The 12,628-nt window shown below is 42.3% G+C and overlaps 1 protein-coding gene and 1 pseudogene across 1 annotated transcript; one reads left to right on the forward strand and one right to left on the reverse strand.

Annotated features, from left to right (window-relative positions):
- The first annotated feature begins 180 nt into the window (after positions 1–180).
- ZMAT2 (zinc finger matrin-type 2) lies at positions 181–8,304 on the forward strand. Its single transcript, XM_077137212.1, has 6 exons — positions 181–306; positions 649–742; positions 1,849–1,972; positions 3,222–3,295; positions 3,757–3,902; positions 4,612–8,304. Exons 1-6 carry the CDS (start codon positions 289–291, stop codon positions 4,753–4,755), a joined length of 600 nt encoding a protein of 199 aa, XP_076993327.1. The 5' UTR covers positions 181–288; the 3' UTR covers positions 4,756–8,304.
- A 3,004-nt stretch (positions 8,305–11,308) lies between these two features.
- LOC143664283 (etoposide-induced protein 2.4 homolog pseudogene) lies at positions 11,309–12,095 on the reverse strand (annotated as a pseudogene).
- Between the last annotated feature and the right edge of the window lie 533 nt (positions 12,096–12,628).

The raw sequence follows: 12,628 nt of genomic DNA on the forward strand, positions 1-12,628 counted from the left end.
GAAGCAGACGAGGTAAACTAAATCTATCAGCCCATCAATCCTTGTTTTTAAAGCAAGGGATCAAACAGGTTAGAAAGCGCCCTTACTTCCGTGTTACTTCACATTCCACTTGCGCTTGCGCTATCCTCTTGAAGCAAAGGCGGAGCCAACTACCCTGTTTAGAAGCCCTCCCCGTCCTTAGTTCGTTTAGAACAGGATTCTCTAAGCTTATTGGAGGGTCATCTCGCTTTACGGTTCAGGGACGCTTTTTACGGCATTTTCCGGCTTCCCGTTCACTTCGCGGCGAAGATGGCGTCGGGCAGCGGGGTAGGTGTTGTATGAGAAGGATTATGGGGGGGTTGGGGGCTACTTCTCATAGCGGAATAGAGGTAGACTCCTGCACGGGACTGGCTGCCAGATACCTTCTTGCAACCTCAGGATCCGGGTGCGAGAACTCCCCGTAAGACCTGGGCACAGGGTCGGTGGAATCGCGGAGGTCTCTGGGTTCAGGGTCCTGGGACCATCCCAGCCTCTTGATGGGATTCAGAGAGGCTTTCGGTATTGGAGGGTCCTGGGAACGTCTTGGCGCCTAGGACGCGATTCCCTCATTTTCTCTAGGGGTCCGGGCATGGTTAGCGACGGACTGTAAGTGCTTTTCTCCCCTTACAGACAAAAAACTTGGACTTTCGCCGAAAGTGGGACAAAGATGAATACGAGAAGCTCGCAGAGAAGAGGCTCACGGAAGAGAGAGAAAAGAAGGATGGTAGGTGCCTGCTCTGTCAAGGGCTAAGGATAAATAATTAGAGGGATTCCGGTGGGGAGTTGAAATACGCTGCCCTACACTGTGTAATCTTTTGCAGAGCATACGCTGCCCTGCACTTCGAGTAACCTTTTGTGGTCCTCGGTTTCTTCGTGTGCGAGGAGGTGGACCGAGGTGGTTTTGAAGTTCTTTTCACCACTCCTGCCCTCCCGTTGCTTGATTCATTCAGTGCTTCCCTGATGTACAGAGAAGAAATTGGAATTCTTAATAGTGATAGAGAAGTGGAGTGGAGTATTTGCGTTTTGCTGCCGTGCATTACTGGTGTCTACCCCGTCTTTCCTTTGAGATTACTTCAGGGGAAGGAGAACATTCCTGGCCCAATCAAGACCCCCCCCATATGATCTGAGAAAAGCAGTACTCATCAGGGAACCGTGTGATAGTTTCAGCTAGTGGTTAGTGCTTTTTCTCTGTACCTTGTACAACCTCAAGGAGTTACTGTTCCTCTCCTAGAGAATCCCACTTTATGGAAAGAAATGTCTTACTTTTTTCATCTGTTTTCAAACTTGTATGTCCTTCTTCCACCTTTCTTCCACACCACTTTGCACACCCTAATCCTTTTGTTTTTTATATTAAGTTGTGTAGCAGTACTTGGTACGTAGCAGATGCCTCCAAATTGTTAATTCCTTCCCTCTTTATTAAATTTGACCCACCTCTCAGAAGGTTCCTTTCTGTGCTACACATAGAGTATCTGCCCGACAATATTACTGTGTGTCTTTGCTTTTTTTTCTTAAAACGTTGCTTCATGTACAAATTCAGAGCTCATCCCCTCAATTCAGCTAATCAATGGATAGGAAAAAAAAATTGCTTTTAAACTTGCTAGCTTTAAAGTAGAGAAAAGCTATAGAGAATTGGGGATTGCTTTTCATTTATTCCTGTGTTTAGAGTCTCCCTAGCTTCTGCTTCAAGTGACCTTTGTGTCCCTTGCTTCAGGAATCAAAAAACAAACATACATGAGAATGGACTCTGAATTTTGCATCTCATGTATTTTTTTCCCTTTCTGATGGAGGAACTGTAATACTGAGGGGACTCCTTTTCCCATTATGTTTCAGGAAAACCAGTGCAGCCAGTCAAGCGGGAGCTTCTGCGGCACAGGGACTACAAGGTGGATCTGGAATCCAAGCTTGGGAAGACAATTGTCATTACCAAGACCACCCCGCAATCTGAGATGGGAGGGTGAGTGGCTTTTCATCTTTCTCTGCCACCAAGAGTGAGACTAACAAATAGTCTATGTTGGTTTTAGGAAGTGCTGAGTATAACAATAGTATCTGTAATTTTGGTCTTCTATTTGCTTTTCTTTTAGTTCCCCAAAGTCTCAATTCAAGTTAGCATAATAGTGTTTCCAGGAGGGATCACTCCACAGATTTTTGCATATTAGCACTGTAATTCCTTAATACTTTAAAGGGGATTATTTATTCTCCTGCCAGAGATAAAGATGAAGGAAAGGACTACTGAAAAAATTTTTCTAGGGAAAAATTAGGTAGAACTAGAACGGAGCCTAGGTGCTGTTGGTGCTGAAGAAAGGGGTTTGAGATTTCAGACAGGCTGTAAAGGCTGTAGTTGTTCTGGATTGCCTTGCAGACCAAGACTGTAACCTTTAGAAGAAGGGCCCCACAAGAGCTTTTCACCCCTTTGCCCACCACTGCTGCTCTATGCAGTTTGTTAGGTTTTCTAGCAGGAGGAAAACACAGATGGCAATGAATGACAGCTCTCTGAGCTGCTTAGTAAACTTGCTGTTGTTATTGCTCTCTTTATTAGTTATCTATTGCTATGTAACAAATTGCCCCAAAACTTAGTAGTTAAAAATCACAAATAGCTCACAATTTTGGTAGCAAAAGGAATCTGAGAGTGGTTTTGTCCTAGCTTCTTCTGGCTCAGGGTCTCTTACAAAATTGCATTCAAGGTGTTGGCGAGGGCTCTAGTCATCTGAGGCTTGAGTAGTGCTGGAGAATCTGCTTCTTAGCTCTCATATGGCTGTTGAACAGAGGCCTCAGTTCTTTGCCCCATGGGCCTCTGCTTAGGACTGCCCACAACAAGACAACTGGCTTCCTTAGAGCAAGTGATCTGGGAGGGAAAGGTGGATAGACAGGCAAACTAAGACAGAAACCAGTGTTTCATAACCTACCCTTAGGTATGATACACTGTTACTTTTGCCATATTCTTTTTTTCATGCAGATCAGTGCTGGTACAGTGTAGGAGGAGACTAGGCAAGCATATAAATACCAGGAGGTGGGGCTTGTTGTGGGGGTCATCTTAGGGGTTGGCTACCATACTCTTCCTAGTGCTAAGGCTTTATGGAAATGAAAAATGCCTTCTTCTGAAATGATTGGGAATATTGTATCTAAAAATATGAGTTTCTTGGTTGAAAACCATACGATTCTTATAACCAGATTTGACCCAAGTGCTTTTTCTTCCTGTTTGCTAGATATTACTGTAATGTCTGTGATTGTGTGGTGAAGGACTCCATCAACTTCCTGGATCATATTAATGGAAAGAAACGTAAGGCTTGGAGGTAGTTGATGGCTAGGGCTGGGATTAGATTTCGGAGGGAGTACGGGTTGGTTTTATTGGGCCCTTTTTTTATGCCTGGGAAACTCTCTACTTGCTAAAGCACAAGCCATCCTTTTCTCTTCTTCATTATCAAATATTTCTGGGAGGATGAGATGAAATACTTTTGTAGGCCCCCAACAAGGCCCCCAAACCATGTTCTTTTCCTACACCTACATCCTGATGCCCTTATTGGTGCCCATCTATGCTGCCCAGTAAGGACAGTTGAAAGGCACTTGCATCTTGTTATCTGGGCCTGCCATATCTGGGAACAGTGAGGCCATGAGAGTTTCTTTCAGCCATATTTCTTCTTGTTGTGTGTTTTATGAGAAGATGTTTTTAAAAAGTAAGAAAAATATTTTTGAGAGGTTGAGGACTTTGTAATGACTTTCTTTAATGTTGACCTCACCCAGATCAGCGAAACTTGGGTATGTCTATGCGTGTGGAACGTTCAACCCTGGATCAGGTGAAGAAACGCTTTGAAGTCAACAAAAAGAAGATGGAAGAGAAGCAGAAGGATTATGATTTTGAGGAAAGGATGAAGGAACTCAGAGAAGAGGTAAGGCTCCCCTCTCCCCATTCCCCAGCCTGAAATTTTGTTATGAGTTGTGGGGAGGCTTTCATTTTCATCACAGTTCTACCCCAGAGGATAGTTGTGTTTCCTGAATGTCTGTATATTGGGGAAACATTTATTACCCTTGTTTGGGACTCTCATGATCTGAAGGAACTGGCTCAAAAACTACCCTTTTCTTCTAGATCCTTTGGCTGTACTTTTTTTTTTTTTTTTTAACTGTAGGTGGGATTAACTGAATTTAACTACTTTCTGAGAGGCCCTGGAGCCAGGCTGACTAGGTCAGAATCCCATTTCCTCCATTTACTGGCTGTGCATCTTGGGCAAGTTAGTTAACTTCTCTGTGGCTCAGTTTCCCCATATTAGAGATCTTAGTATAATATATATATAAAGCACTTAGAACAGTTCCTGGCATGTACTACATGCCGCAGAATATTAGTTGCTATGATGTGGTTTTGCTCTTATAACTCTGTTAAGAACCAGAGATGGACTCTGGTATAGAGTTGAGGAGTGATTCTCCAGAGGCTAAAACTTCCTTTTTCTCCCTTATAATTATTACAGTGGCTTTTCCTCTGCTCTTGAAATTTTACTTGTCTTTATCTACTTTCTCCTAAAGATAGACTCTTGTAGCTCACCTGTCTCAGATAACTGTTTGGCTCAGGAATCTGAACTGATTCTCAGTGGTTTTGTCTCCTAGGAGGAAAAGGCCAAAGCCTACAAGAAAGAGAAACAGAAGGAGAAGAAAAGGAGGGCTGAGGAGGACTTGACATTTGAGGAGGATGATGAAATGGCAGCTGTGATGGGCTTCTCTGGCTTTGGTTCTACCAAGAAGAGTTACTGAGGCTTTCTATGCTTGCCTCTTTGCTGGGCCTAACTTTGTGTGTGGGGGGTCATTTCTTTTTGGGCACTTGGGAAAGTCCTTAAGAGTGGCAGTGGGAAGGCTAGAGGGTGGGTGTTTGTGATTTCCCTCTACCTTGGGAGAGGGCACAGGATGCAGGTAATGCTGCACATTCTTTTCAGCTGGAGTCACAGGACCTCTGCCCATCTGAGTTCCCAATAAAGAAAAACTTCCCCTTCTGAGGCTTTCCCAAAACACCCTCTGCATCTTTCCCCCATCATCTATCCGATCCCTTGTCTAAGCATCCTCTGTTTATCCTGTGTTGTTTTAATTTTGACTTTTGGTGAGCCTGCAGCAGAAGAGTTCTCTGGGTCCCCAATTTCCAGTTGATGGCATATCCTCGGCCAGCCCCTACCACCCCCATCCTGCCCTCTGGATCTGTAGCCACCTGTGCATGCATGTGTATTTCTGCCTGGGTCAGTGGTGTGTGTGGATACGTGTGCATGAATCTCACATAGAGGGGGCCTGAGCTAGAACCCCAGATCATTGCTGCCCTTGGGCCTGATGTTCTCAGCCTCCTCAGAGCATGTAACAGGAAATTAAATGGGATGAGTGTTTGGTGTGGTTTGTGTCTGGTGAGTTTTTTAACCTTTGTTCTTCATATGGAGACTGTTAAAGCTTATGCTGTTTGTTTCATTTTATTGAGGATTTCTCTGTTTTTGTCTTCCTTGTGAACAGCCTCTTAGAAGAACCTGTTTGCAAAAAAAGAAAAAGAAAAAAAAAATAGCCTCTCTTTGGGATCTCTTGGGTCCCAGAGGCTGTTCAACATTTATAATAAATGGCATTGACTGGGCCTGTTTCACATTTGGTGGGAACATTCCATATTCTTCTATGTTTTTATTTGTCTTTCTTTCCCATACTGAGGATTTCCATATAAAGCTTATTCTTAATTCTTCCTTCATATGACCCTTGTCACTTTTTTTGTTTTGTTTTGTTGTTAGGCTTAGGTTCCTTCTGCATCAGGTGTATTTTCCTTTGATGTGAGATCCTTATGGCACTTAGAGGAATCTGAACAAAACTTTTCCTATAATTTCAACCTCCTTTGATCTGTTTTTTTGATCAGATAATTTTCATTACTATCTGAAACTGGGCTAGGCACAAGGTTACTCAATCTTGGCATTACTGACATTCTGGTCCAGATAATTTTTGTTGTTGGGGGGCTGCCCTGTGCATTTTAGGGTATTATAGCAACATTCTGCACTCTACCCACTAGATGCTAGTAGCAACTCTTTCCCTCCAAACTATGACAAACAGAGAAGTCTATGTTCCCTGGTCAGGCAGGGGATGGCAAGCAAAAGTCCCCTCCCACCTCCTGTGGAGAACCACTGAGAAGCTGCCTCCTAGAGAATTAGATGGTACAGACTGGTTTGTTCAAACAAATATATCCCCTAGTCGGGTACTGTGCTAGGCCTAGGGGAGGCAGTAGTTAAAAAAAAAAAGACCAGTAATAAAAACATCAAGCAGAGGAATTCTGCACCATGAAGAGAAGGATCTATTTGGGTTAACAAGGCTGTCACCATAGGGCCTGTTTATTTTTATGCCTCATCTCATCACACACTTTCTGTATCATCTGAACTACTGGTAGGTTCCCCCAAGCATCCTCACTTCCCTTTGGATTTATGGATGAAACTCTTTAGTGTCAGATGCATCTTTTGCCTAATTTCTGATTTTCAGTCTTGGCAATGGGAACACTACCTATCAGTTTGAGGCCTGGCTCAAAGTTTCATATTCAGTATTCGTGAACTAACTGGGGGCAGGTTAGTAGGTACTTGTTTTGGCAGGATTATGTACACTCCACCCTAGTTGACTGAGTCATTGTGTGACTTTCCAAGCAGCCTGGAGAAGGTTTCAGTGAGGTGAGTGCCCCTGTAGTTTAGTACTTACTTTCTAGGGAATCACCTAATTCAACCTAGGTTCAAATTTTGTTTTTCTCTCTCCCGTTTTGATACAGTGAATCTTTACTTCTGGTCATCTCTACTTAAAAGCAATTCTTAATTCCAGGTTCTCTTATCTCTTGGGATGGGCAAGTGGTTTGAATCTGTCTGGGTCATGGGTGTTTGGAGGGGCTCAAGGTAGTAGCTTGGAAAAGGGGAGAAGGGAGATGGGATGAGAATTCACAAGGCCTGAGCCATCCCAGAGAACTCTGAAAGAGAAATTGCTGGAAGAGAAATTTCTTTGCTGTTTTTGGTCTTTCTAAAATCTGAAAATTTTGCATTCTGGTTTTGGACTATGCCTGTGCCCTAGCCCATGTGTCTTCACTTATTCAGCTACAATTAATGAGTACCTGGGTGACCATGTTCTAGGAGGTCCTTGTAGAACCTTCTGGGGCAAGGCATTAAGGTCCTAGGCCTTATGAGGTTTACATTCTTCCGAAATTGCCATTGAAAGTGTTCATGGAGCAAAAGATGATCCATATGACTTCAGATGATCCTGTGGCTTTAGGCACCCTCAGGACCTGTTGCATCTCCCATAACCTTCTCCAAAAGCTTAAATTGCAGCAATTCTAATCAAGCATCTGCCTAAAAATATATGTGGATATGTACAAGGATGTTTATGGCAGCTTTGTGTATAACTAAACAAAATAAAACTGATACACTTATACTTGCAGATAACTGGCCATTAAAATATATATAGGTTAAATTATTTGTATCGAGAGGAAAGATCGCCAAAACATATGACAAAACAATACTCAATAAACTGATCCTATACGAGCCCAAAATTAAAAAGCCCAAAGCTATTGTGTGTACTGTTAAATACGGATAAAGAGGAAATGAACTGGAAGGATAGACACAGTTAACAGTGATTAACCGGAGAAAAGTGGGAAATTAGAGAAAATTCGCTGTTTATAGTATACATAAAAGAAATAGGTCTTCATATGATATTTAAAATGAAAATAATTAAAAAAATAGTTACAGGAAGTAATAAAACTATATAACATCTGAAAGGGGCTCTGAGGTTTATCTGGCTTAGCCGGGAAGCTCCAAGATAAGACCTGAAACACAAAAATATTTGCAGCTTATAGAATTTCACTGCTGACTAAGGCACTAGCTGTGAAGGCTAATTTGGTCAGAGATGTTTGGGGAGCGCAGACGCTGGACCCGGAGTCCGGAAACTTGTGGTGAACCAGGTGACAGCTGCTTGGGAGAAGAGAATGAGCCTGTATGCAGTAGCGAAAGAGCTCACCAGGAAATAGGGGAGGGTCTTCTTACTCATCGGTGTGTATTCCCAGATCGGCGTTCACTTAAATGTCTGAAGGTGGGGGTTACCTGGATGGTTTTCAGAAGCTGAACCATCCTGGGGCGCTCTCGGCTGGGCTAGCCCCACCCTCATGGCGTGGTGACGTATGACATGCGTATTTGACCAGTCAAGGAGTTATAAAGAAACAGCTGCTCGGGGCTGGCCCTAGCTCAGCGGTTCCTTCGACATGTTTCAAGGCTTTCAGCCATCTTTCCGAAGATGGTTCGAGACCCGCGGGCGCTATCTAGCCCTTTTGCTGTCGCCGGCTTCCTGCAAAAGTTTAGCTCCCTCATGGAAAAAGGAACCAAGGCTCCTGGAAGAAATGACTGGTCATTGGAATGGGGCAGGAATTAGTCAGAAAACCTGGAGAAGTTTATGGTAATAGAAAGTAAGAACATGATATAAACAGACAAAAACGTTTACTTTTGAATTATTTTTGGTGTTTAGTAATGTTTGAATTTTCCAATTTGTTACCTTTGTACATATGTATTTTTAATGTCCTTAGATTATTTCTCCTTGCTTGGGCTCTATTATTTGTTTTGAGAGCTGTACCTTTAAACTCCCTCATTACTTACAGAGCAATTATTTATTCTACTTTTCCTTGCCTCTCCTTCCATTTTTCAGACATTTTTAGAAAACAATTTGCATACCGTTTTAGAGTTTTCTCTTGTTAAAGCAAATATCATGTAATGCGTTGGTTTAAACAATGGGAATTTATTAGCTCACAGTTTTGAGGCAAAGAGAAGTCCAGATCAAAGCATCATGAATGCAAAGCTTTCTTCCTGAAGACTGGCACTTTGGAGCTGGCCACAGGTGATCCTTGTCCTTGGCTCCTCTGTTACAATGCACATGGTTCTCCTGGCCTCCCCCTTCACTTCCCTTTCCCTTGACTTTTTTTTTTTTTTCTTTTAAAACCTTTTTTTATTGGCATGGGCAAACTCCAGGAGTCGAACCCGGGTCTCCGGCAGGACAGGTGAGAATTCTGCTACGGACTTTTAGCTTCTTGTTTCCAGTGGTTTTCTTTCTACCTGTCTAAATTTCGTCCTGTTTGTAAAAGACTCCAATAATAGTATTTAAAAACCCATCTTGATAGAGTTGGGCCACACTTTGATTGAAGCCATCTCATCAGAAGGTCCTATTTACAATGGGTTCACAACCACAGAAATGGATTAAGTTTAAGAACATGCTTTTCTGAAGTACATAGCTTCAAATCACCACACATAACTGTTCTTCCACTCTTGTCACCACCTTTGTTTTAGTTATATATCTACAATTTAATATTTTTAATGTTCACTATCATAGTAGTTTCTGATTTCCCAGTTCTTGACTGAATGTGACTTATTCTCTAATAAGGAGTTTGTGAGTAGAGTATTTTCTGAGTTCTTACATATTTAAAACTGGTTTTCTCTAGCCTTTCTACTAGAAGGACAGCTTGGTTGGATATAAACTATTTCATTTCTTTGAGTTTCTTGAAAATATTTCATTTTTGCTTTTCTTTGTGTATTGTTTTTGTGAACCCTGATATCAACCTGTTTTTCTTTTTCTGCATAAATCATTTAGTCTTTTGGCATGAGGCCCAGAGGATTTTTTTCTTTCAAATTGAATAGATTTTCTAAGATATCACTCAGAACTGATTATTCCATATCAATTTTCCTAGGTTCATAGCACTTTCAATATGCAAACTCAAGTCTCTTATTTCCAGAAAGTTTTCTTGTGTTATAGTTTTCTATATTACTTCTGTTCCGTTGTTTTTCTTCTTCAGACACTGCACTGCAATATATGTTGGATTTTCTTTGTCTCATTTCTATATCTATCACTTTCTCTGATTTTTTTTTACTGATTTCTTGATTTTATATTTACTTTCACGGGTATTTCCATTGGTTCCCTCAATGCTATTTGTTGTATTTTAAGTACAATCTCTTTCCCCTTGGACATCTTGTAATTTAGTCTGAGATGATTTACTTTTTCATTTTTTTCCCTGATTTTCGTCAACTCTCATCTCATATCTTTTTGTGTTTTGCCCATTTCTGTTCTGAGTTATTTTTCTGATTCGAGTGTTTTTTCATATCACCAAATGACTTTTGGTTTTTCAAATCACCAAATTAAATGAGGTTATTTAATTCTGGTTGACGTGTTGTGTTTTAGTTTTCCTCTGTTTCATGTTTTTTTGGGGGGAGGGAACCAGCTTTTGTTTGTGATATTTTAAAATTTTACAATCATTTTGACACCCTGCCCACCCTATCCCCCACATTTAGTCTCTTAAAATAACAGGAAGAAGTCAAATATCACAGATTTAATGTGTTTAGTAAGTTGACCCCGTCAGTTCCTATTTGCAGCCTTCAATATTCCTTTGAAATACTAGACAAGTGGCAGTGGGCCAACAGTACATTTCAGACCTCTCAGAGTTTAAAAGTTTAGGTTTTCTGACCATTCTGTTATTGCAGTGACACTTGTCCAGAATTAGTACCTCCCTATACTCAGAGAACTTTAAATGTACCAGTGCAAAAAAACCTTCAAAGGGAAGGAAAAAAATCATTCCTCAGAATCATCTGGCTGGAGGTCCTCTGTCCCATGTTTTTAGGCTTTTTTTTTGCATTGGAACAACAGACCAATACCTAACCTGAGTTACAGGATACAAGACAGTCATGGCTATAAAGGGAGTGACCAGGAACAATTCCTTTACCAATGTATGTGTATCACAGAAAAAACAAAACAAAAATAACAAATCCACAAATTACAATAGCTAGATGTACAAAATCCATTCATCCAGGGGTGGTGGAGGGTAGGAAGGGGAGGTAGGAGGGTTAAAGGCACAGGGAGTAAAACAAAGCATTCAAATCAGTCCAGATACAGGGGCTGGCAAACCCTAGAAAAATATCTGCAGAAAAACCTGTGACTCATTGTGATTTTAAAAATCCACCTACTAAAAAAAAAAAAAAAAATCACATACTGGTGTCAGGAGAGTCTGCCTTATGTGCACCAGAGACAAAAATTCCAATTCCTCAGAAAAGGATTTGCAGAGAGCCCTTGGCAGAATGGGACTTGACCTCCCCCTGGGTAGGGGAAGTGAACAGGGCAAAGCGATTTGCCACAGCCTCCTTCTAATCCCATGCACCCCACTTGGATGGCAGGAGATTCAGTGGCCTGCATGCAGCAGCCTTCAATTGCAGGCGATGGATTGGTGAGGAGAACTTCTCTGTAGAGGCTGAGCTACTCAGGACAGACTGCAATGAGACCATCTTGTGGAAGAGCCTGTTACTTAAGAAGACAACCAAGAAGAGGCACAATTGGAAAAGATATGCTTCACTAGGGGTCTTTTCTTCATTGGCACTGATACTGAATAAAGGAAAGAAGATAGAGACGAGGCAGCTACTGCATTGCTGCGATAAAGGCCAGGGGCAAACCAAATCCAGAGTAATAAGGCCATTTCCTTTCTATATTTGACAACCACTGGTGCATTTCAATTCCTTTACTGAATCAGCAATATTCGAAGCAGTAAAGACAGTAGAGAAGGACATATGCAAGAGACTAACAAGCTGGCCAATGAGATGGATGGGGAAGAGATTCACAAACATCCCCTGGATGAGGAAAAGAGCCTGCAGCAAAAGGTTGAGGAGCATGTCAGCAATTATTCTGCTGACACTAGGAATGGATGAGGCCTCCTCCCTGATACCTCAAATGCCAGATCAGCTATATCCTGAAACCAAATGGCATCAACAACTTTGTGGAGCACAAACAGGGATGCTCCCAAAGAACAGTGAAAATTGATGTGAGGAAGAATTCCAGCTATGACCAAACATCTCCATGTAGTGATGGATCACCGATACTTTGTGCTGTGACTGACTGAAGCACAGGAATAAACACTCATAAAACAAGAGAAGACTGAAGCAGAATACGCCACCATTCCACGTGCAGTACTGGAAAATTCTACCAACAAAACCTGGTTCACTCTCCTCCTCCTGCTCTATGCTCTGGGCTCTCCGCTGGGCAAGACACGGGCTCTTGGCCCCCGCCGCCGCGCTCTCTCTTTTGCTGGGTCTGAGCATCTATCTAGCTTTGAGATGGTACAAATGCTGTCTTTGATTCCCTACCAACAAGGGTGTTAAGACCTGCCAAGGTCCCAGAGAAAGGTTTTGACATTGCAGCCATCTCTTCACCCCCCAAACTACCAACTACACAGAGGGAGAAGCACCCCAAATCTCTCATTGTGAAGAAGGACCCGGCAGCTCCTTCGTCTCGGGCCCCCGTCCCGGCTGGCCCCTCGCCCGCCACGGCCCGGCTCGGCTGATTCGCACCCGGGCGCCCGCTCCCGCAGGGGTCTGCCTGCATGTTGTCGTTTTCTTCATACGGGTTTCATTTTTTTGTTTTCTGCATATAGTGCCTGCTATTTTCTGTTCATTTTTTAATGTCTTATTTTCTAGTGTCAGCAATTGCAAATGAGGCAGAAGTCCTCGGATGTCTTAAAATGTTTTAGTGCAAGAGTGCCCTCTTCTGTTGGCAGAACAGAAGGTTTTGTTTGTTTTCCAAAAGGAAGGCACTTTTTTTTTTTTGGATGGACAGGGTGATGCATCTTCTGATT

The sequence above is a fragment of the Tamandua tetradactyla genome, chromosome 20, assembly GCF_023851605.1.
Source record: "Tamandua tetradactyla isolate mTamTet1 chromosome 20, mTamTet1.pri, whole genome shotgun sequence".
Classification (NCBI taxonomy): Eukaryota; Metazoa; Chordata; class Mammalia; order Pilosa; family Myrmecophagidae; genus Tamandua; species Tamandua tetradactyla.